The sequence below is a fragment of the Heterocephalus glaber genome, unplaced genomic scaffold (genome assembly GCF_053883595.1).
Source record: "Heterocephalus glaber isolate CG9 unplaced genomic scaffold, H.glaber_assembly_v1.0 deba00001687, whole genome shotgun sequence".
NCBI lineage: Eukaryota > Metazoa > Chordata > Mammalia > Rodentia > Bathyergidae > Heterocephalus > Heterocephalus glaber.
This window is the reverse complement of record NW_028258412.1, coordinates 14291555-14314398: the sequence shown is the minus strand read 5'-3', so window position 1 is coordinate 14314398 and position 22844 is coordinate 14291555. Positions and strand designations below refer to the sequence as shown.

Genomic DNA, 22844 nt, shown 5'->3' with positions numbered 1-22844 from the left:
CTTCCCAATGATGACTGTCCATCACCTCCTTTACTCCATCATCTGTCCTAGATCAATGCAAAACAGGGTCCTAGAGGCCACGCTTCATCCCCAGTTGTGCCAAAATCAAATCCCCAAGCCCCTTCCAAAGCAGTCAGTTGCAAAGCAATGATTGAACCCTTGAGGTCCACATCCAAGTCCCTGCAATGCTCTAGCCCCATTTGCATACATAGCGAGGGTTTCCTGATCCACCTGGGGCATGAAGGGATTGACTAGGTTGAACTACATCCCCTGAAGGAGAAAACCCAACAGAATGGATGCCCCTCCTATCAAGAACGCTAAAAAAACAAACCCCAAACTCAAAGTTCAGGGCCCAGTGTGAGGGTGTGCAGAAAGGTGTGTGTTTTTTCTTGTCATTTGCGACTCTGATGATGGACTCACGTTGCCCGCTCTTCCCTTTCTCTTACACCTTACCTACTAAAGGAGGAGTTCTTGCTTGGTAAGTGGATATAATCCGCAAAGACATGAGAGAATTTATTAGAAGCCACTCCAGATCCTTAGCTACCTTCTACAAGGGGAAAAGGACACACACAAATACCTGTAGAGACCTTTTTTTATTTGTTTGTTTTCAGTCAGACTATTTGACTTCCATTTATTTTGCCCCTCTCCTTTCTTTTCCCCTTCAGTTGAAAACTGCTTTAATGTCAATTTGCGACCATGACTTTATATTTTTAAAAACACACACACATACACACACACACACACACCCCCAAAACTTTCATCTTTATTTCATTTCTTTTCCCCATGTGACATTTATTCAGGGTTCTATTCAGGCAACTTTTTCTTTTTTTTGAAAAAAAAAAAAAGTTACATTAATTGAGGTTTTGGTTGAAGTTTAAAATTTTGGCTTTGACTCCTTTTTTTTTTTAATTTCCAAGATATATTTTTTTCAGGCCCATAGCCCCATTTATTTTCCCTCTTCCCCTTCCTTTATTTTTATTATTGTTTTAGATTAGGGGTGTCTATACCCCTTTCTATTGAGTTGTCTCTTTTGTTGGAGTTAATTCATTAGAAATTAAATTTTGTATAATTTCCTTTTGCTTTTGTTTACTCTGGATCGCATGCTTTTTCTCTGCATGATACCTAAATCTTCCAGTTATCCCAGCAGGGGGTAAAAAAATATCTCCTTTCTGTGGTATTCTTTCAGGAATTTGTGCTTTTGTTTTTTGGCGTCTCTTCTCTCTTCTCCTCTCTTTCCTTTCGTTACAGTGCATCATGACGGTAAACATTCTCAGTTATTTAGACACGGCGCCCCAGAGCTCAGCAGTGTCCGACGGGTCTTTTTGCTTTCAGATCACTGGGTCGGGGTCTGCCGCTGACCTCTTTACCAAAACAGCCAGTCCGCTCACCACCTCCCGAGGACGCTCCCAGGAGTATGACTCAGGCAATGATACCTCCTCGCCGCCCTCCACGCAAACCAGCTCTGCCAGGTCTCGGGGCCCGGAGAAGGGGAGCCCCACTGAGGGTCTCAGCAAAAGCCAGGATCTCAACAGCGGCAACACCTCGGATTCAGGGAATTCCTTCACCACCTCCTCACCCCAGAACAAAGGGGCCATTCTGGAGAATCTCTCTCCCCCCAGCAGGGGCAGAGAGTCAAGGTCAGTGCCCTCGCGGGTAGGTAGAGGGTCTTCGCTTTATCTACTCAGGCTTTCATCCCCATCTCGTGAGTCTTATTTTCAAGGAAGAGAAAACTCAACTCAAACTGACTTTTCTTTTTTAATTCCAGGGACACTAGCTTCAGGGACAGCGGGATCGAGGGGCTCAAAATATGTCAAAGGGAATCTGTCCTGTTACATCTCTCAGTTCTACTTCTCCACTCTGTTGGTCTCATTCTTAAGTAGACAAGCAGCTGACATTCTGTCAGTTTAGCTCTCCACTAGCATTCTTTTTTTCCTAAAACTTACTGCACGACATCAGGGCAAGTGGTAATTGGCTGCACTTGGCCCACCTTAGGACATTTGTCCAGCTCTGGACCAAGCACTCTAGCCTAGGGATTGCTGTGCTCTTGACTGGAATGTGTTACATTCCACAACTGGGACTAACAAGTACACCCTTCCCACATTCATCTGCAGGAAGAGCTAAGGTGTTGATATCAGGAGGACAGAAGCTATGCAGACAAAAGTGAATGCCAGTTTTATCAATAATCTCAAAGAAAATCTAGCATAACTTAATTTTAAGTCATGGTCATTTGAAACATACCATAGTATTATATGAATATTAGTGAATTGAAAACATACCACACAAAAACCTTCACATGGATCTTTACAGAAGCTTTATGCATAATTGCCAAAACTTGGAAGCAACCAAGATGTGCTTCAGTAGGTAAATGGATAAACTGGTATATCCAGACAATGGAATATCATTCATAGACAAAAGAATAGTTTCATCAAGCCAAAGAAAGACACGAAGGGACCTTAAATGCATATTGGTAAGTGAAAGAAGCCAATGTGAGTAGGCTTAAACATAGCATATGACTCCAACTATATGACCTTCTGGAAAATGCAAAACTATGGAGAAAGTGAAAAGATTAGTAGTTGCCAGGGGATGAGGGAGGGAGGGATGAACAGGAAAGGCACAGAGGATTTTTAAGGCACTGAAATTATTCTGTATGATCGACAATGATGGATAAATACCATTACACAGTTCTCTAAACCCACAGAATGTACCCCACCAAGAATGAAACCTAATGTAAACTATAAGCTTTGGGGGGGATAAGAGGTGTCAAAGTAGGTTCATTGATCATAACAAATACACTAGTGGGGGGCTGATAGTCAGAGATGCAGCTGTACATGTGTGGAGGCAGGGATCACATGTATTCCCTATACTTTCCATTCAATTATGCCATGATACTAAAGGTCCTCTAAAATAAAGTTCACTAGTTATTGGATGGATGGATGGATCGATAAATGATAGATAGATAAACAGATAGATAAATCACAGTGTGATTTTAGGGAAAGGCTTTTTTTGTTCATCTCAAAAGTTAGTAGATGCAGCCTTTCTATAGAAAGCACTCCCAAATATTTGCTTATAAGCCTATTTACAGTTCCTCTGCTTTATCACCCTTTTGCTCTCTCTCACTCAAGAAATCACAAGAAAATGCTAATCACTGAAGGTACTGTCAAAATAATGGCTCTTAAAATGTACTGACCACATAGTCTGCACCTTCATTCCGTTATTTATCCCTCAACCTGCTACCAGGCACCTCCTCTATGTCAGGCGCTCAGCTTGGTTTGCTGATCTAAAATTGGCATGGTCCATTTCCTCTGGAGTGTTTATATTCACAGGGTAGATGCACAGATGCAGAGGGTTGGGAGCTTGGCCAGTGTTCTCTACCACGCAAACAGTAGGCTCTTCCTCTCTCTGGGTTGGGAGTCTGTCTTTGTTTAAAATGGCCAAGATTTCTAAAAGGTGGCCAGAGCCTCAGCACTGAAGCAGTTAAGAGTTTCTTCAAGGACAGAGAACCCTTGGTCCCCAACACATAGCCTGCTTCAGTCCTGGGTAAACAGCTTGGCATCCACATGTAGATGTGGCCTCTGGTTGGGCTTTTCCGGGACATCCCTGGCCTCAGCTCATACCCAAGCTTGGCTGGGAACCAGAGCTGGGTCAGAGCAAATGCCAATGTCTCCAAGAACAGACAGTGAAGTTCCCAGAGGGGAGATGGAGAACATGTGTGTGCTGACACACTGCAGGATATTATGCAGGGAAAACTAAGGACAGCAATAATAACAGTAAAAATAATGGCAGTCAACTTTCAGTGAGCTCTAAGCACAAGCTAGGTACTATGCAAAATACTTGCCATGCACAGTCTTTTTAATTCCTCCTAAAACCTTTAGGAAATAGGTACTATTAGAAGCTTTTTTAAAACATGGGAGAAACTGAGGCTCAGAGTGGCTGAAAAACTCAGTCACTAAGTGGCAGCATCAGCATTCAAATACAAATCTGTCCCCAAAACAAAATGTTACCTGCTTAATTTAACATATGCAGATAGCCAAATTAAATAATTTAGACCTAGCTTCTCATTTTGAGATATAAATGATGGTTAAATCCACAGCTATTTATGTCATGCCAGCTGTGGGCAAAGGTCTCAGTAAATATGACCTGAGTGGAAGATGCATCAGCTCTAAATCAAGGCAACCATGGACACTAAAGGTAGGGAACTGAAGAGGTGGCAGAGACATGGGCATTGGAGATGAGCAGGTCAGTGTTTGGGACTTTGGATGACCTTGATCAAGTACTTAACCCTTCTGAGTCTTCTCTGTAAATTGGAGATAATAATAGGTTCAGCTTCATAAGGTTGCTGGGAAGACTAAATGAAACAATGCTCGCGAAGTCCCTGTCCTTTGAGTGATTCTGGAAGTCTCCATCCACCTTTCTGGGCAGTGTCAATTCCTCCATCTGCAAAATGGGCTACACCCAAGTTTCCCAGACTTAAATCAACAACAGGTCACCTTCTTGATTTTTAACATATCTATGTACTAATGTATTTCTTTTAATAAACTCACTTTTTCTGTAAGTTAACTGAAAGAAAACTTAGTGTTATCTGAAACAGAAAATTACCATCCCTTGCCCTAAAGAGAAGGCACCTGTAAATATATATTTTTATATGTAAAACAAATATTAAAATGTATATTTAAATTAATAAATAATAATAACTATTGAAATATATATATATATATATATATATATATATATATCTCATAGGTAGTTAGCTACTCTGGGACCTGCTCTTCTCTCTGAGAAATTACAGAGTTAGAGTGTTAGGACTCATCTGCACCTAGCCAGGGCTTGCTCATTAATGTAATCAGAAGGATTAACAAAGTCAAGAAGAGGACTAAATCTCAACACTGATCTGACATTATTTAGCATAATGCCCACTCCCAGGGACCTCCTAGAGTACTCTGCAGTGGCACCTGTGATACGTGTGCTGAACTACAGCATCCATCTACCTGTAGAGTCTCCTCTTGCTCTGTTCCTCTAATACCTATCTCATGGCAAATCTTCCCAGGGCAGGAAAAGGTGGAAAGAGGTTTCTGGGAGAACAGGATAGCCTAGGCAAGAGTGGAGAGGTAATGATTAGATCAAGATGTGCCCAGAGTGGTGGCCAGCTGAGTAGTAACAGACCTTCCTCCTCCTGCAGAGGATTTCAGTCACCATGTCTGGAGTGTGCTGAGGTGAAGAAGTCCAGTTTGGTCCCATCCACAGCCCAAAGCTCCCCTATGAAAGAGTGCTCCCGCAGCTCCTCCTATGCCAGTACCCGATCCTCCAGCTGTTCCTCCAGGTCCCCAAACCCCAGCACCTCTCCCAGGTACACTCGGAGTCGATCCACCTCCTCTGAAAAAAGGTGAGTACATAAAGGGGAAGGGGAAGTGGGAGGGGTAAGGGAAAGGAAAGAAGGGAGTGAAACTAATATGAGAAAAGGAAAAAATGGAAACAAACTCTTTGTAAATAGGGAAGGGTTGAGGGGGTGAAGGGAGGGCAGGGGGATGGGGGTAAAAAAGAACCAAGATATATTTATTATGTAAAGGTGAAAATTTCCAATGATGAATGTCATTATATTGTATACCTAAAATGTACCAATAAAATTAATAATAATTTAAAAAGGTGAGTGCAGTTTGACCTTTGCCCTGCTGAATTCTCTCCTTGGCCCGAGTTAAGGCACCTGGAGATGTCCTTTGATGGATGCATAAAGGAGAAGACTCAGGTTGACTTGAGTTTGAAGGCCTGTTTTACCCAACCCATACCTGATGGCCTTGGGAAAAGTCAGTGTATCTCTGCTTTCCTACCCACAAAATGAAACAATGGATCATTCTGAGGACTACAAAGCGCTTAGAGCTGTGCTTGGAACATAATGAATTTTAGTTATTTTTGTAGCTACTGGCCTCAGAATAAATTAGCTTCTGCTGCAGAAAAAGTTAGTTAGTCCTAAACTTAGCATCCTTAAAACAAAGTGTTTATTTAGTCCCTAAATCTGTGGAACAAGCAATTCCAGCTTGGCTCCACTGGCCAGTTCTGCTCTTGCTGGGCCCTGTCCTGGGTCTTTGATCTGCTGGTAGATTAGCTGGAGTCTGGCTGGATTGAATGACCCCAAAGCAGTCATCTCTGCTCAATGATGCCGTCATCCTACAGGCCTATCTGCTTGTTTACGTAATGATGGGAGAGTCTGTAAAGCATTCTTTAGTCCTGGGATTAGAAGTGACTTGACGTCCCTTCTGCTGTTCTGTTGGTCATAGCAAGTCACTAGACCAGCCGAGATGCAAGGATGTTCCTCTTAGTGGGAACAGCTGCAGATTCACACTACAAGAGTTAGGGTACAGGGGGAAGAATAATTGTGGCTGGTTTTGCATCCTATACTCTCCCTCCTAATTTCAATAACCATTGGTAATTGCTTGATGATCTCATGTGGATAAAGATGTAGGAGAATGTACAGGTATGAGATCTCAGGCATTAGAGAATTAGAAGATTTCACCCAATCTAATGAACCCATGGCTTCCCTGGACTCCATGCAAACAAGAAATTCCCAGCAGCGGGCTGACTACTCCTTTTCTGCAACCATATAGTCAAAAAACAGACAAACACACACACACAAACCCAGATGCTCACTTAATTGGTTATTTCAAGACTGTCCATTCCAGAAAAATGAAGCAATGTAGCTGACAACAATATTCAACATTATAGCATTATGACATCAGTAGGACAGCAGATTAGGCTAAAAGGAAAGTTAAGGACAGAAATAAAAAATTACTTCAGGAGAAAAGGCCCCAAAGTCATGTCCTTTACTACATAGTTGGTATGGAGGCGAGCTGCAAACATGACCTCTGAGCTCCCTAGCAGACAACGCAAGGACAGAAATTGCTCCCTTGTTACAGGATTAACCAAGAAAATGAATTGAACCAATTGCTTGGGAAAGCAGTTATTTCTGATTTTAAGTTTATAAAAACAACTCACATAGATCCACAGAAAAGGGACACTATATGGTATAGTCAGTGGATGGAAATGCCTGACCATATCTTTCCCAGATATCTAAAAACACGTTGCATCCTGACTTTCTTATAATATTCTTCAATTCACAAAGAGCAAGTTAGCAAAAGCAACTTTTCCAGGAGTCACAGCTGGACATTGCCCTAGGACACTGAGATTGAATGGGCTGTTTTCTCTACATTGTTATCTAAATGAGGGAGGCACTAGCAGAGAGGAAAGCAAACTGAGAGGAGCAGAGGAGTGAGTGGTTTAGAGTAGCCCCCAACACACACACCTTGTCCTCAGACTGGGTTCCAATACTCCAGTGGATGCCTACAACCAATATCCAAGCCCTGTAATGAATTTTTTTTTCCATCTTAACTAAGTACTGATCACACTGTGAGGGTAACTCTTGCATCTCAGATGTGCCAGCAAACTAGCAGAAATTGTTTTTTCTGTAATTTCACAGAGAGAAGAAGATTCAGTATTAACCATAGATCTTAGCATACTGGGCATATTTTCTCCTTTCTTAGCAAGCCAAGAGCACTCACTTTCTCACTTAAAGAAGGCATACTGTGGTTCCTCACTGGCATATCTGAACTGCCCCACCATTAGGGAGTTCATCATGCCACTCAGAACACAGCATGCAATTTAAAATGGATGCATTATTTCTGGAATTTTCCACTTAACATTTTTGGGCCATGGCTTAACTTGTGTAACTGAAATCACAGAAAGCAACAACCACAGATAATGGAGGACTACTGTACGTTGGAGAAACAGACCTGGCTTCATATCCTCTACCAGCTGTGTGAACCTCAGCAAATACATTACCTCTCTGTGCCTCTGTTTCCCCATCTCTAAAGTGGAATCTATAATAGTACCTAATCTTAGGATGTGTTAAGAGTTAAATGAGATATACATGAAGCATTAGTTCCGTGTCTGGCACACAGTAAAATGCATAATAGAAATAGCCAACATTTCTCCTGTGCTGGCTAATTGTCCCTTAGCATATGCGCCAATATGCTAAGTGATTTACGACTTTTTAGGGTAAATACTATTATTATTATTCCCATTTTACAGAAGAGAAAACAGAAGCCCAGAGAAGTGAAATCACCTGCCCAAGGTCACACAGCTAATAAATAGCCAGGTTAGCAAGCACTCAAAAAGAAGTTGTCCATACTGTTACGCCCCCAAAGGGGAGGGGATTTCATTCTCCCCGGTAAGGGCCAGGTTTCTGTTCCGCTGGACCTCCAGAGAGAAAAAGGTCGTCATCTGCGAGCCAGATGAATGAAACTTTACCTCTTTCCCAGGTCCTACTCCCGCTCTCCCAGCTACTCCTCCAAGTCTGGCAAGAGGAGCCCTCCTAGCAGAAGCTCTCGGTCCCGCCGCAGCCCCAGCTACTCCCGCTACAGCCCCAGCAGGTACCGGCCCCGCCCCGGCTCTGGCCCCGCCCCAAGCCACACCCCTTTGCCAGAGGTTCTGGCCCTGTCCCAGGCCCACTTCTCTTGAGCCCTGCCAGCCCAGCCCTGCAGAGAAGTGGAGCTGATTCAGCCTCCTTACAGTTCTTTGTCCAATCCAGTGTGGCAACAAGGGCCCAACTACATATCTTGTGTCCTAAAGCCCACCCCCAGCACTCTCATAACCCCTTTCTCCTCACCACTCGTCCTAGTATTCAGAGCCCTCAATTCTCACCACACACGTGGAGGCGCTAGTGACATCCTCACCCCTGCAGCGTCTGCCCCTCTATAAAGCCCACGCACGAAGGCTGACGCCCCTAAGCACTACCAGCCCCCCCCACACACACGCACGCACGCACGCACGGTGGTCATCCATAGGGACTCCGCCCACAACCGGGTCATCTTCCTGTGCCCACCTCCCTGAGGCTCCTGCAGACCCTTGCCACGGTGGTGCAAAGGGGACAGATGCAGGGAGGAAGTGGAACAACTTACACGGAAAAGCTGCCCCAGCCCCAGCTTCCCAATAACACTCTCCCAACCCTCCAGAGAGCGGGACCCCAAGTACAGCGAGGACTCCCAGCAAAGGGAGCGCGAGCGAGCGCGCCGGAGACGTCGGTCCTACTCCCCTATGAGGAAGCGCCGGAGAGACTCCCCGAGCCACCTGGAGGCCCGGAGGATAACAAGGTGAGGCCCACAGAGCAAAGGCTTCCCACTTTCACGCTCGTTCCCACCCCATTCCTACCCGGGGCTCAGTCTCCCCATGCCTCCTTGAGGCTGGGACTGAGGATTGTGGGAGCTCAGGGGGGCACCTCTCCCAAAACCTGAAGTGAGGCTTTGCTTCAAAGACTTGGAACCTGAGTCATTTCTTGGGTCCAAACTTCCGTACCTGTAGGGAGCGGGGCGGGGCCTAGAGCGGTGTGGACCCGACCTCTGGGAAAGGGTTGGGTCCAGCCTGGGGGAATAGGGTGTGGCCTGGGGTGGGAAGGGTAAGAGGTCTTACCAGCCTATGGGGGGCGCCATGGAGCAGGGAGCTGCCCCGGTAGACAACGTCCTCCCTTTAGACCTATGCAGCCGGATGCCAAGTTTAAATAGACCTGTGTGTAATTATACCCTGAAAGGAACCTTGGTAGGTAATGGGGAGAGCGCTGGATTTGAAGTCAGATTCTGGTTGTGCAGCTTCCTAGGTGACCTAAAAAGTCTCTTCACTTTCCTGAGGCTGTTTCCTCACCCATGAAATATTGGAGGAAATAATTCCCAGGAGTATCATGAGATGAAACGAAAGGAAGCAAAGAGATGTGACCGCACTTTGTAAACTTAAATGCAGAACACACTGGGTGCCATTGTTATTGACTGAATGGTCCGAATAGGTGGATAAGGTTACCTGTCACAGGTAAGGCCTCAGAGGAGAAAAGCTGGGGCAGAGAAGCCCAAGGTCTGAGGAGAAACTAATTTCTCAGTCCTTGTAAGCTGGGAGAATGGCTGAATACTGTTCTAAAATTGGGCTGGCCTTTCAAGCATCACCCATCCACTCAATCAGAGACCCATGGAGAGCAGGAAGCCTGACCGGGCGGCATTTCCTCCCTGGAGAGGAGAAAGGGGCGGTGCCTGGCAGGAAGACCAGGGCGATCCAGTTCCTTTCTCCAATATTCCACAGGGCTCCCTGTCTTATCTGTGGTCCCTTGATTAAAGATGTCCTTTGTAACCAAAAGGGTAAAATGGATCTTAGCTCAGTGGTTCCACCACCTGCCTTGCAAGCACAAGGACCCGAGTTTGATCCCCAGTACCAAAAAAAAAAGATTAGTGTTTTTTTCTCAAAGATAAACTGTTTCTCCAAGCTTCCTCGCACTGAGAGTGTAAACCGCCACCTCCTAGGCCTGACACTCAGGAGGATTCAATACTTTTCTCCTCCTCCAGGCCAAAGCCTGGCTAAATCTCCCCATGGGTATTTCCTGGCTTTTGTTCTGCCTGGTACTTTTGTGCATTCCAGTTTGGTTGAATTGTAAATAAACTCATTTTCCCCCCATGTTCATGGGCTTTTCTCAGACTTTTGGTTGCAGATGGGTGAAAGAACCCAAAATCCCAAAGAGACACAGCTTGGATTCAGACCTGATCCAGCCCCAGCTGGCAACACTTGGGTCAACTTGGAAGAAGGCTGAGATGGAGACAGTGCCATTTCCAAAAGGCCTTCCATCATGGACCCCAAATAATGCACCTCAGTTAACCCATTCAGTGTTTCCCAAACTTGGGTCATCTGTCAGCAGCTTTACCCCTTTTTCCTTGCTTGCTTATAACGTACTATTGATTTAATTTTCTTTCAATGGTTGTACAGTATACCCCTTTCAGAAAACTTCATACACTACAGTAAATGGAAAATCAGCTCTTACCTAGAAATAGAACCTACTAGAAATAGAAAGTTCTAGTAAAAGCAAAAATAGTGAAACCAAAATTATAATTAATGTTTAGATGTACGTTCTGTTGCCAGCTGGAGGCTCTGAGTCCCGGGCTTGCTTTGTTAAAATATTTTTTAAAAAGAAAAGAAAAAAGGGTGAGATCACTTTTCAAGACATACCGGCACTAAACTGAGACTTTTCTCTTTGATGTTCTCAGAACGGCAAGAGAAGTGAAAAGGAAGGGATGGGGTTGGTTTGTTTGTTTCCCTAAGGGGCTGGGGAATGAAAGGATATTGTTTTCCCTGGGAACTCGGAGGAGCCCAGCCCTCACGCGTCCTTCCTCGGGTCTCCGGTCTCCCGCAGTGCCCGGAAACGCCCCATCCCGTACTACCGGCCCAGCCCCTCTTCGTCCAGCAGCCTCAGCAGCGCCTCCTCCTGGTACAGCAGTAGCAGCAGCCGCTCCGCCAGCCGCAGCTATTCCAGGACCCGCAGTCAGAGCCGCACCCGGAGCCGGAGCCGGAGCCGGAGCAGGAGCAGGACCCGCAGTAGCAGCAGCTCCAGCTCCCGCAGCCCCAGCCTGGGCTCCCGGAGCCGGAGTCGGAGCCGGAGTCGGAGCCGGAGCCGGAGCCGGAGCTACAGCTCAGCAGACAGCTACTCAAGTACGAGGCGCTAAGCAAAGCCCGTCCCTTGAGCCAGACACTCATGGGGACCCTTTTGCTCTTCCAGCCTCTCCTAAACCTACCCTCCCTCCCTTCTCTCTGGTGATAGATACCGGGGCTCCTGGCCCCTGTCCTGCCTGCTTTCCTGGGGAGGAGGAAAAGGGGTCTTCATCCCCTTGTGTCAAGTTGCTAAGAGCCTCGACCAGCACCACTCTGGGGCTTAGCTGAGGCCTGGGTAAATGGAAAGAACCTTTCGTTTGTTTGTTTGCATAAAAAACCTCACAGTTTTATGAGAAGCAGTGGGTCCGTGGCTCAAAAGCTTTGGACCTGGCTAGCAACGTGTGGAGACAACTCTGCTCACTCACTTCGGGCAGGACATGTACAGAAGGACAAGGGTGATTCATCTACCTGGCCTCGTTCTTATTCTTCCTGTCACCCACTCTCATAGCTGCAAGTGTGTGGACCCCCATCCAGGAATAGGTGAGAGTGGACACCAAGGGGGGTTGAGGTCCAAGGTAAGGAGCCAGGCCTTGAACCTGCCCAGACAGGCTAGAGCTAAGGCCAGAGGGCCCTTGGGCCCTAGAAGAGAAGACATGCATGCGTAGGGGACATGGACATTGGAGTTGGTGGCAGATGTCAGGGGATTGGAGATGGGATCCTTGGTTACAAGTGTAGAAGCAAAAGGCAGAGGTCCCCTGTCATTTCTAGTAAGCTGTCATGGTTAGGGGAAGGAGCCCGTCAGGTTCCTCTGACCCAGAACAGAGGCCCCCTATAACTTCCACAGATTACTTCCTGGTTATGCACAGGGTCCCTGCCACCTCATAGGAAGGGAGATAATGGGACAGTCAGGACAGCCCTGACTGCGGCCCTGTGTCCCAAATTTGCCTCACTCCTGCTAGCTGGCACCGACTTGATTCCACGGGACCATCTGCTGAACATTCTCTGGTGCCATGGCTGGCTGCCAGCCCCCAGCGCCAGCCCGTCTGGCCTTGCCCTCCAGTTGGCGCCTGTCCGCCCCCTCCCCACTTCCCAGACTGCCACACCCCAGGGTGGCCTGGCACCTCCTCTCCCACCCTTCAGCCTAAACCACCTTCCTTGCCTCAGGATTTTTGCCAGGATGGGGCACAGACTCAAATTCAGAGAGTCTGCAGGTGAGGGGCTCGAGTACTCCATATCTGGGGCTTTTGCTAGTTTCAGACATTTTTCGTCAGCTTGGGAAAGCCCTGTCTGACCCACCTTCCCTCTGCCTAGGGCTAGGCAGCAAGGGCAAGCTGCCCTCTGACACACAAATACCACCAGCTGCTTCATCCGCAGGAGGCACTGAGAACACACAGGCCAGGGAGAAGCTCCCTAAAATAAACCCCGGGGCAACCCCCTCACCAGCTGCATGGCTTTCCAGAGCCTTGTGAGTCTCAAGTTTGTGGTGGCAGTAGCAGCAGGACAGGGCATGGAGGGAGAGAGGAAGGAGGACAATTCCCAGCTTCAGCTTTGGGTACTGGGGCTGTGGGAAAGCAAAAAGCAAAGCTTCAGCCTTCCCACCCCCAAGGAAAACACTTGGAAAACCCTTTTTTCTTGGAAACAGTAATTTCTCCTCACCTGATCTTTCCCATCCTATCAGCCTCCCCCCGGGAGGGAGGGGGTGCGCAACAACCCGCCAGGGGCAGCAACCACTCTGAAAGTCCTTCCTCCAGCACAAGAAAGGAGCAAGTGTCCCCGGGCTGCAGTGGATAACCAGGCCTTCCCACGATGGCATCTGGCCCAGACCAAAGCCTGTCCACCAGGACTCGTGGATGCCAGTGCTGTCACTGCAGAAGGCCGGATGCCAGGTGCCTGAGACAGGGACAGGTGCCCTGGGAGGACATGTACAGCAACTGTAAATAACCCTCTTCCCCACCCAGGAGCCCAGACTGGACTCCAGTCTCTCTTCCTGGAGACAGAGGCTTCCTAAAACCACCAAACATCCTGAGCAGGTTGGCTGCCTGCGAGTGGCATAGGAGCCTTCCATGCAGACTGTCTTTGTTCAGAGGACTCCAGGGGACCATTTTGCCTAAGGCTCCCAGCAAAATTTTTATTTATTTTATTTATTTATCTATTTGTTTATTTATTTATTTATGTGATGATAGCTTTCTTTCACCATTAGCAGTATTTATTTATTTATTCATTTATTTATATGGAAAGGAATTTTTGTGTGTATGTGTGTGTTTGGGGAGGTGGGAGAACTTGTAAATTATTTTTATGCATTTCTTTTTTTTTCTTACGTCTCTATGGATATGATTTGAGAGGCCAAATGTGAATGGGGATGCTGTTATTTTCTGGAACATTTTAAGTCTGGAACACTCTAGAGTTGGCCCAGAAGCACATGAGTCCCCAGGTTTATTACTCAGCGTAGTGTTGAGAGATTCAGGCCCCGTGCCCCAGGCCCTGCCCACCAGCTATCTCACTGAGGTATCAGCAGGGAAAGAGCTCAGGAGCTGAGGCACTGAACCGACGTAATAGGGTTACAGCTTACATTGGGGGCTGGAGTCTAAAATTAGCATTTAAGATAAAGCAGTACAAAATTGAGGGCTCTTATGAAAGTCCTTTTGGGAGGCACCTGGGATGAAGTTAGGAAAGAAAATAAAATGGAACATGTAGCTATCTCCCCAAGAAAGTCCTTTCTGAGCCCATCCTGGGGAACTAGGATCCGCAAAGCTTTATCAATCCAGGCTCTCTGACAACCTGCAATATCTTCTGGCTTCTGGCTGGCAAGGGTTCTTGCCCTTTCCAAAGTCACCAAACACAGCCTTGCAACTGTCAGCTTTTCTGGCCCAGCTTTGAATTTGGTGAAACTTTTGCGACAGACATCCTGGTTGTTTTCCTGCCAATGTGGCTACCTGCCTTAACTCAAGCAAGGGAGCACCCGTATCCCGGGGAAAGTTTGCAAGAAGTTGCTTAGATGCCTCCCAGGGGGACATTCTCTCCCCACCCCCTGATATATTTCTCTGATTTCTTTTATACTTCTTTTTATTTCATCCAAAAATACAATTTTTGATGAGTAACTTTAGTTGAGCTAACTTTAGTTAGCTAAAATCATCATTCCCTAGTATTGCTATTATGATACCCACTTCACTCTCACTATCTTTTGCTCCCAGCAAATAAGACAAACCACTAGAAGGACTTGGCTCAAAAACCAGCATCCAAGATGGGAGAGGATGCAGGTTAAGATCAAACAACATATCAACCAAGCCCTTTGACCTTCTTGCCATGGGTGTGCAGTAAATGAGTGAAAGTGGACAAATTGATCCCTTTCCCTGGGCCGAAGTTCCCACATCTTTGAAGGGTGGAAGTTTTTGAGAAGTAATCCCAAATATTGACCTGAGGCCTGGAAGACCCACCAAAGACAGTACGTTTCATGGAGACTCAGAGGAAAAAAGAAAAGAGCTTCAGAGATTTTTTAGGAGGTTTTCAATCATGAGAATAAAAACTAAAAGCAAGATGTGAATCCCCTTCAGTTAATTAGAAAAAGCTAATTAACTTTAAAGCCCTCAGCATAGAACCATTCCAGTTCAATGAAGTTTGAGCACATTCCTGTCTCTATTTGTTTCCTTCTTTGAAGGAAACTCAGTATTTCAGAAGCAGAATAAAATGAAGATGTTGGGAAGACAGAAGGGTCTTAGCTTTCGAGTGCCTCCATTACTTCATTTGCTCAGATCACGTGCTCTTTCCCTAAATGTTTTGCTTGAAGAGGTCAAAATTTAGGATTCTGCCAAAGTTTTCACAAAGCATTTTTCCTCCTTCTCAAGCCCAATTTCCATCTTTCCTTCTGCTGTATTCTTTCCACTTCTTGTTCCCCACAAATATTCAGAAATAGTCTCATGTGTGCACATCTTGCTTTCCTTCCCCCTCCAATTGAATAGAAATTTTGATCTGATTAAACAACATCAAAAACAGAATTCCTTCAAGCATGCCCCCTCCCCAACTGGCTAACTTAATCCAGCTGAAAAACTTAAGCCAGATAGAAAGTCACTGAGCATTTTTTTAATTGAAACTTATCCTTTCTTATTTCTACACCAAATGAACCAATGAATTACATGGTAGTCTGCTTCTCTCTGTCTGTGGCATGTTTTGTTCATTTGTATGTTTGGTTTATTTATTTATTTTTAGTTTTGTTTTGTTCTTGTTTTTGTTTTTTGGTAGTTGTTGCTTTGCATTGTAAATACCATGATGGGGAACCCTCATCAAAACATGGCTTATTTAATAATTTATTTCCTATTTATTGAGTGGTATTGGGAAAGGAGAAGGGACCACTTCCTCCCCTGAATTGCTATTGGAAATCAGTCCATCTCTCAGATCCGATGCAGCTGTCAGCAGCAGGGCATTATCACCCAGGTAATGAGTGCTAGAATCACCGAATAAATTGGAATTGGCAGAAACAGAGGCTTCCGTCATACAAATTAAGCCCAAATGGAACTAAAACACTGGTTATCTCCAAGAAAACCTCATTTAGATGGAAATTAATTGAAGAATCAAATGCCTGTGCACGAACCAACTTCTATTAAAAAGTCACCACTCCTTGAAAGAAAAAAAAAAAGAACGAAAATTGTAACTCTGCTTCTCCAGCCAAGAGAAGCTATGCCTCACCTTGTAATGAGCTGAACCTGAGACTGAAATGACATTCCTTTGTGACTTTCTTGCCTATGTGTCTGTGGGGATGAAATGGATTGGGTCTCGGGCCTCAGTCTTAACATCTATAAAGTGGGGCTTAGGCTAAATGTTGTGGGCCGAGTGGGATGGGGGACTTTCCCTCTGCCGCTGTAGACTCCGTACTGTTGGATAGTGTCTTCTGCTGTAGGTTGAAGAGCGTCCGGTAATGAAAGAATCAAAAAGGTAGGACATGGACATCATTTGCTGAGAGAGGATACAAGAGCTGTGTCTTGCAGTCAGATCTGGAAGACTTCGAGGTGCCGTGCATTTTGAAAACTCTTTGTAGCCCGGGTTAATGTCTTCTGTAGTTACCCTGAAAATATCTCCAAGCTCACTGATCCTGAGTCGTCACGGGAAAGACCAACCTGGCCTTGTCCGGCCCTGGATTTGACTACTACTGTTTATGATTAGGCTATATTTTGTACAGTCATTCCAATAAGCCAGTGATATAGGTACTATGACCACATTTCAGATGGGAAAACTGAGGCCTAGAAGGGAACCATCATGCTCAAACTCCCTTAAACTCAGATCGGCCTGACTCTGTGCCCTCCCTACACTCCCTTGGTAACTCTTTCTTCAGGGGCCTATGCTGTGAAGACTTTTTCTGCACTGTATCTCTTCTCCCCCCTCTCTCTTAGCTGTTCCCTCAAGTGGTAATTGGCCTGGGAGCTAGCAGAATCCACCACACTGGCCCAGGTCTTAGTGTACCTCAAGGCCATTTCTCTATAGATAGGACTGGTACTACCATTTGGAAATTCCCAAGCCAGAGGACCCATCACCAGCCCAGCTCAGCCTGATGAGCCAGTCTCTGCCTGAAGCATCCACATCAGAAAGAAAGGAACTGCTGTGTCCTCCAGCATCCTAGGACCTTGTTCTCTGCCCAGCGACACAGTGGCCATGGCTTACTTGATTTCTGGTTTCCACAGCTAAGCATAACCTTCCCGGGGTTTCCGGGTTTCAGCCTGTATGAAACAAGTCTCTGTTCTAATTAAAGGTCCCATGGTATGAAGTTCTCATAACTGGCCCAGTGTCCTCTGTCTACATTGGGTGCCTCAAGGAGGGAGGAGGGAGGCTGGGAGCTAGGGAGCTTCACACAGTGCCTGCTGCATGTCATATATGCTTACAGTGCTCTCAGCTCCTGTAATCTTCCAAACATACCAGACAGTATTGGAGTTTCATGTACACATTAGCAGCATCTATGAAATGCCTTAGGAGACCTTTCCAGAAGTATTTTATATGAATTATCTTAGCTATAACTGTACCTCAATCATATGAGGTAGATGTTGCCATCTTAATACCAAGAAGGAAACCGAGGTCTGGAAAAGTAAAGTCAAATGCTCAAGAGCCAGTCTCCAGAATCAATGACAGAAGCCAGACAGGCTGACTCCAAGCCCTAGGATGCCAACTACTATGTTCAGCAGCCCTTTACTTTGTGCAATAAGTAACTGGCCTTCTTTAGTAGAATTGTTTCCTCTGGAGACCTTGATCGTGGGGAGCAAATTCAGTGTCAAGCACAGATTTTTAGTTCAAAGACTTAGGTTCAAGTCTGGGCCCTGCCACTACTAGCTGTGTGGCATTGAACAAAGGCTACACCCCGTGGGTGTCTGCTCATCTATAAAATGGGGTAGCAACAGCTACCTCCCCAGGCTGTTTTGGAAACTAAATGAGATGGTAGATTTTTAAAAAGTGGTGCTCAGAAAGCTTTTAATGAGTGCTTGTGAACAAAATTACTATTTTCTAAACTGAACCTCAGCTGTGGCAGTGAATTTCATGTAGACAGCCCAAGCAGCCAAGTTGGAAAAATGGGGGCCTCCAGAAATGTTGTCAGTGCAGAATTAGAAACATGACTTTCCCTCAAGGTCAGGGGTTGAAAACAGCCAGGAGGCAGGCAGGTGAGGGGAGTGGACGAGGTTAGACGGTGGGGAAACAGGGAGCCCAATATCCACAGGCCAGGTGAAAATCTCGGCTCAATGTTGCAATATCTCCAATTTTTCAGCACAACCCGATTTTAAGATAAAATTTCTTGATTTTTAAAAAATGTTCATAACTCCTCATTTTTCCAAGCACTGTATGGGTAAAAACAATTGTGTGTGTGTGTGTGTGTGTGTGTGTGTGTGTGTGTGTGTGTGTACAGGAATGATATGCCATCCTAGGGGCTACTCAGGAGGAAATGTCTCACCGTCACCTCCAACCCCAGGGACACCAGGAGGTTCTTCCGCTGCCCACTACACCGCCTTCTCCACAGCTGAGTTGGTTATCAATTTAGGGAGGAATATTACACAAAACAAGTTGCAACATTGCTAGGCATGTGTCCTGCCCAGATAGAAAGGGACCTTGGGGTTCAATGGAACGAGATAACTTCCTTTGGATAAATCCATAGCTATCCTCTGCCCCGACCCTAACTCTCACACATTGATTTCTTTCTTTCGAAACAGTCTTTGAGTAAAGCAGTAACCAAAATCTTATTCTGAGGCTTCATCAATAAATAACAGTAATTAATATTTATTACCAATAATAAATAATTAATTTTAATGGATCAATTATCGTGTGCCATTTGCACCCCAAAACTTATTTCGTTTACATAGTACTACTCAGCTCTATTTGACAGAGGACCAAGTTGAGGTTCTAGGCACAAGGCCGCACTGCTAGCGGGTATTTAGATCTGGGCCTGTGGCTCCCCAGGCCATTTCTGTTACACCTCTTTATCCTCGAGGCTGTGAGCCTCTTCAACTCAGAGCTGACCAGACAATTTTTACCAGAAAGTATGGCTCCCAGGAGGCTGTCCCTGTGACTGACATCAGCTTCCTCTCAGTAATTTGTGGAGAGATCTCTCTTTACCTTTCTATCTCCTGCTCTGGCTCTCAGTTACAGGAATCCAAGAATTTGTTTTTCCAGTGATTGCCCTGAATAGATGCTCCACCCTCTCCAAGCCCTAGCTGTCCTGGCTGCAGAGGAGAGAGACCTTCTTCCAGAGAGCTTTCTCTCCCAGGCCAGACTAGCAGCTACCCAACCACATAGAAGACGTGGTCATGCATCCAATATGCAAGGGACACATTCACCCTTTCCACTGGGTGATAGAAAGGGGACAGAAGGGTAGGAGAAACTGCATCAGAAAGCAAAACTTCCCAAAAGGCAGGGCTGAGACTCCTATCTTCCTGCATGACCCTAAGCAAATGCTACTCTACCTGTTAAAAGGGGTTGAATTAAGCCAGAGGCTCTTCACCCTAGCTGTGCATCAATACCACCTGTGAACTTTGCACGATTACCCATGCTTGAGTCTCATTGTTCAGATCAGAGACATCCTGGAGGGTGGCTGCCAGTTGTCAGTGTTTCTGAAAGGCCTCCCAAGGCATTCCAATATGAAGCCAGGCTGGAGAAGCACTAGATGATACTTAACATGCTGTCCAGCCCTGATATCCTACAGTGCACTACAAGCTGTTGACAGTAAGGCCAGCAACACCCAGCACTTATGTAGGACCAATGTGTGTCAGGGATGCTTCCATAGGCTTCACACATAGTAACATAAATTACTTACGTATTCCTCTTTGCAGCATCTTTATGAGACAGATGCTATTTTAATGGCGATTTTACAGATGCAGAAACTGGGGCACCAACAGGCTTCCCTGGATCACACAGCTGTGTGCTGGGATCAGGGTGACTCCAAGAGCATCTAAAATAATCTTCAAGGGTCAAGAAAGGCGTCACGGGAAAACCTGACCTTTAGGCAGATGCTGGGTAATAAGTAGGAATTAGCCAAGCAAAGAAAGGGTCTTAGGGAAGAAGTGGAGGGGAGAGAACCTCAGGAGGGGCAACTGTGTATGAGCAAGGCCCATGCAGTGAAGCCCCTGGCTGAAGTTGGTTCCCCATCCCTCACCCTATGTGATCCTTCCACAGCTCTTAGTATTACCTGTAATTAGTTTATTTATTTGTTTAGTGCCCATCTCCATGAGGACAACAGCCTTCTCTGTCTTGTTCATCCCGTATGCCAAGCAGGGAGTGCCTTGGCTGGCACATGGCCACTGTCAAGCGATTACATCGGCCCAAGATTCCCAGCTCCATTCTTTTCCAAGACCCATTCATTTGTGAGCCAGGCAACTTTTAGTTTATCTGAGGGGGTCAGCATGGAAAGTGTAGCTCATAGGACTGTGGCAGGGCAATGCCATGTCCCACACAAATACACTAAGGATCTCTCATGCACACACCCTGGGAAGGGGAGAAGGTAATATAGAAGGTAACATAGAAGGTTGACATAAACACCTCCTCTTCATCCAGCCTTGGGTAAGGCACTAAGGACATACCCTGGGATTAGTGGATGGTGCCATTTTTAAATGGAGTGGCAGAAGCAGACTTGGGAGTCAGGCATACCTGGATATGAGCCCAACTCTTCTACTTTCTAGCTGTATGGCTATGTGTATGTGACTTCGCCTCTCTGAGACTCAGGTTCTTTACTTTCCAATGGGGAAAATAAAAGCATCCATTTCAAAAGAGTAGAGGTGATTCTCATAAGATATTTAGCAAAGTGTCTGACTGAGTTAGTAGCATTGTCACTGACACTAAAAACAAGAAGAAAGAAACAGAAGGAACAGGAAGAGGAGTAGGAGGGAGAGGAAGGGGAGGAGGAGGAGAAAGCTCAGGTTTCTGGGAGGATTCCAGATCACATTGGCAAAAAGTTCAGACAATCTCTTCTCACCTTTCATCACTAAATTCTTCCCCATGCCTGCCCCCACACTGACATGACATCAACATTTTCCACCCAAGTTGTTCTAGCATCAGTACCTCAGTGGGAAGACAAGGAGCACTGTTCATGCCCGTGCACCCAGGGTGGGATTACATGTCTGAGCATCACTCCCCAGAATACCATCCTTCACCATTAGCTGTGGCCAACCTGCAGCTGATGATTCATAGCAATTTTTCTTTTTGTCTTATTTTTCCCTTTGTCTTGAAAACTTGCCAAATACTTTCTCAAGGTGCAAAACTGGGTCCCTTTGACAATCAACTCTCAAATCTAAACCCAAAATAAATAACAGCAACCACATCAAGTAGTCACATTGCCAAAGGGAAACAGGCTTGTAATTCAAACACACACACACACACACACACACACAGAGTTTGTCTTTCTCCTTCAGTCTCCCTTCCCTCAAACTTTAATCTAGATTAAGGTATCGTAACCTAAGGCACTCCATAATCTCTCATACTTGAGTTTTGTAGAGTCTATAAGTCATTTGAAATCCCAAGCAAAGTTTTCTATATGAAAACATCAGCATTTCAGTACAGAGGCATCCATATTTCCTAACAGTTTCCCAACAGAATTTAATTTTAAGAAATCTTTAGGATGCTCTTGCAAAATCTATCTTCACTCTTTCAGGATAAGACTGAGTTTTTATTGCCTCCCCAAAACCATTCTTCTTTCATCTATGGTAATAAAATCCTTCAATCTTTAACTAAGTTTAGAACTACTAGGATAAAGACTTTATTTTCCAGCCTCCTGTATAGTTAGCTCTCCGCATGTGACTAATTTCAACCAATGAGATGTAGGTAGAAGTTTTATAAGGTAGCTTCCAGTAATTTCTATAAAAAACATTCGTCCTGTGCTCTTTTTTCTCCATTCTTTTCTTTTGGCTGTTTGAAAGATAGATGTGATGGCCAGAAGTTGAATGTTAACCTGGCTCATGTGGTGGCACTGGAAATGGTGCTGATACAGATGGAGCAATATTCATGAAGGGGTGTCAGTCCCAGAGGATTTTGTGGGACAGGGACATTAGCCCAGCAATGGCCCGAATGCCTCTGAAATTCCACATTTAGGAAAAAATAAACTTTTGTTTCAGCTACTATTATTTTGAAGGTCTGTTGTGCACAGATAAGGCTTATTCTAATTCATATTCAGAGCAAAGCTAAAACAGTTGCCCAAAGGAGAGTGCTTATTCATATCTCTCCATCTCCATCTCTGGTATTCTCCCCAGCTCTTCTAGACTTCCTCTCCTATGCACAAACCCTGAGAACCTTCTTAAACTGAACACTCCCATGAGCTGCTATGGTCAGAACTAAAAAGCAAACCATTTCCAAAGCAGTTGCCTGACATCACAGTCCAAAACTGGTCAAACCAGCTCCTGATCTAAACTTGGAGTTATCTGGGAGAGGGGCATTCGACACTGTAGACCTTCCAACTCTCTCTGAAAGAACTCAGCCACACTCTGTATATAAGCTGTGACTGAAATACACAGTGAATGTTTAATCTTTTAAAAATTATTATAATAAAAAACATTGCCATTAATATCCTGTAAAATACTTACCCCTCCCCACTTTGAACACACATATCCCATTTTTCTTGCTATTTTACGAGGCAGTTCTGGAAGTTTTCTTTCATCGGTGTCTTTACAAGGAATGATCAAAAATATAGTGAATGTTGCTGCTAGTGCCAAACAATGGAAAGGCAGGCTTTTAAAAACATTATGATAGGGGCCGAGGATTTAGCTCAGTGGTTCCGCGACCTGCCTCACAAGAGCAAGGTCCCGAGTTTGATCTCCGGTACCAAAAAAAAAAACAAAAACATTATGATGTGTCCTTGTCTACCTTATTCATTGGAGCTGGTACCTTGTGACTTCTAGCTCTTCCTCAAAGTCAAAATGTTGAATCAATTCAGAACATTGAGGTAGCACAAC

At 45.4% G+C, this 22844-nt stretch overlaps 1 protein-coding gene across 1 annotated transcript in view; it reads left to right on the top strand.

Annotated features, from left to right (window-relative positions):
• The window catches only part of Srrm4 (serine/arginine repetitive matrix 4), a 153237-nt gene extending 136033 nt beyond the window's left edge, over positions 1 to 17204 (top strand). Inside the window, exons 9-13 of the mRNA XM_004843692.4 lie at positions 1333 to 1637; positions 5177 to 5380; positions 8307 to 8417; positions 9000 to 9137; positions 11207 to 17204. Of these exons, the coding sequence (XP_004843749.2) occupies positions 1333 to 1637; positions 5177 to 5380; positions 8307 to 8417; positions 9000 to 9137; positions 11207 to 11516 (1068 nt within the window). The 3' untranslated portion in view covers positions 11517 to 17204. The remainder of the gene's footprint in view (positions 1 to 1332; positions 1638 to 5176; positions 5381 to 8306; positions 8418 to 8999; positions 9138 to 11206) is intronic.
• The last annotated feature ends 5640 nt before the right edge of the window (positions 17205 to 22844 follow it).